Source organism: Sphaeroforma arctica (genome assembly GCF_001186125.1).
Source record: "Sphaeroforma arctica JP610 unplaced genomic scaffold supercont1.575, whole genome shotgun sequence".
NCBI classification, from domain to species: Eukaryota; class Ichthyosporea; order Ichthyophonida; genus Sphaeroforma; species Sphaeroforma arctica.
Genome location: NW_014039983.1, coordinates 42575 through 44312, shown reverse-complemented (window position 1 = coordinate 44312; position 1738 = coordinate 42575). Strand labels below are relative to the sequence as shown.

The 1738-nt window shown below is 47.4% G+C and overlaps 1 protein-coding gene across 1 annotated transcript; it reads right to left on the bottom strand.

Moving 5' to 3' along the window:
* Window positions 1–290: 290 nt before the first annotated feature.
* Window positions 291–632, bottom strand: SARC_07346 (hypothetical protein; the record flags this gene model as incomplete). Its single annotated transcript, XM_014298725.1, has 1 exon — window positions 291–632. The coding sequence occupies one exon, from the start codon at window positions 630–632 to the stop codon at window positions 291–293; it is 342 nt and encodes a 113-aa protein (XP_014154200.1).
* Between the last annotated feature and the right edge of the window lie 1106 nt (window positions 633–1738).

Below are 1738 nucleotides of genomic sequence, written 5' to 3'. Positions count from 1 at the left end.
TAAGAATTTTAATTGGATGATTCTATTATTAGAAATTAATATTTCTTAAGTGATGTTAAAAAGGCGCCAAAAGTGCTAACCGTCCGTTTAACTAAAAGAATTGAATCTTTATTAGATTTTTAGAAATCCTTAATAAAATATCAATGATGGCTGAGACTCGGCGGCCTATAAAAGTCGGGTGCCCTCTGACTAAGGCCTCAGTCTTTTACTTGTTACTTGAGAGTAACAAGTATTAACAACCGGACTTGTAAGCTAACTTACTTTTAGTCTCTTGCGTTTTAATTTAATAGTCAATTTACTTTAGCTATTAAAGTCCATAACGGTTTATATGGATGCTCAACCGTGACGATTGGAAGAAGACCATGTCCTTGCTCGACTACAGTCCTACAATCGATGTCTGTGCCTCTTCGTCTAACGCACAAGTTCCTCGCTTTGTTGGGCCGGAGGAGGGCATCGTAAGTTGTTTCGCCAAGGTTGATTATCTCAACAAACGCGCCTACAGTAATCCGCGCTGGTCTCACATATCCGATCTCCTTCGTTTGAACATCCGCCTCGGTACCATCCTCGCCATCTGCGTTCCGTTGTGTCCCTGTGCCCCGTGGTGGTCGCTCTTCATATCGCGTATTCAGCATGATGTATATATCATACACAATACCGCTACCACATTCCTTCGGCATGGCCAGGCTGCCGTTGGCAAACCCATGTGGGTTTACACATTGGTTTCACTTGTTGGCCCCCTACGCTCTGCTATTGCCCCCAACCATAATCTTCAAACTGCTATTATATATGCCCGTGCCAATCCAGAGTTTTCAGAGCACTACCCTGTGTGCCAAGAGGGAAAATTAAAGAGCAAACCAATTAAACATGCTGTTTCCAATTCTGTGTACGGCCCTGCAGAGCAATTTCACGTTGATTTGCAGGGTCCACTACCCAAGGATCGTTATGGGAATCGGTACATTCTTAACATGTTTTGTGATGGCACGCGCTATGGATTACATTCGGTCCTCCCCGACAAAGCGGATATGACAAAAGCACTTTTAGCTCTCTTGGTACAGGTGCCGGCACACTATCGTCCGCACACGATGTTCGCGGATGGCGCTAGTGTATTTCAAAGCCAATCCACCCGGGACATGCTACTCTCTCGAGGCCTGATTCTCCAAAAGTCACCGGCCAACACACCTCAGCTCAACGGCAAGGCCGAAAGCCCTCACCGCATCCTTAATGAGCTCACTACCTTGCTTCTCATCGATTCCCTTCAGCCTATTGCATTGTGGTCTCATGCTAAGGCCCATGCCGATACCATTCGGACAGCGAACCTGGCGGCCGCCGAACGCCTCCACTCACCATCTGGCAAGTGGCATGGCACTACTGTGCCTCTCTTTCTTGAAGCATGCCATGGATGTGTTGTTATGTTTACATTATCAGGCAAGAAAGCCAAGTCAGCTCATAAGTATGGCTTGCCAGCAGGATTTGAGGTTTTCCTTGGCAGGGAACTCAACTGTATACCAGACACTTGAAAGATACAAACTTTCGCCACGCAGAGACAAATTTGTTCGCGCGACGTCATGTCTCTTTCTGATGAACTACCTCAGTGGAATTCCACTGGCAAACGATGCACTCGTTCATCCACACCGTCCGGTTACATCATCACTGCGGAATGGTACACCCTCGACTCGCCGATCACTGCCCCTGTTCCCCACGTACCTCGCCTCCCACCGCCGGTAGCCACCAATCATCC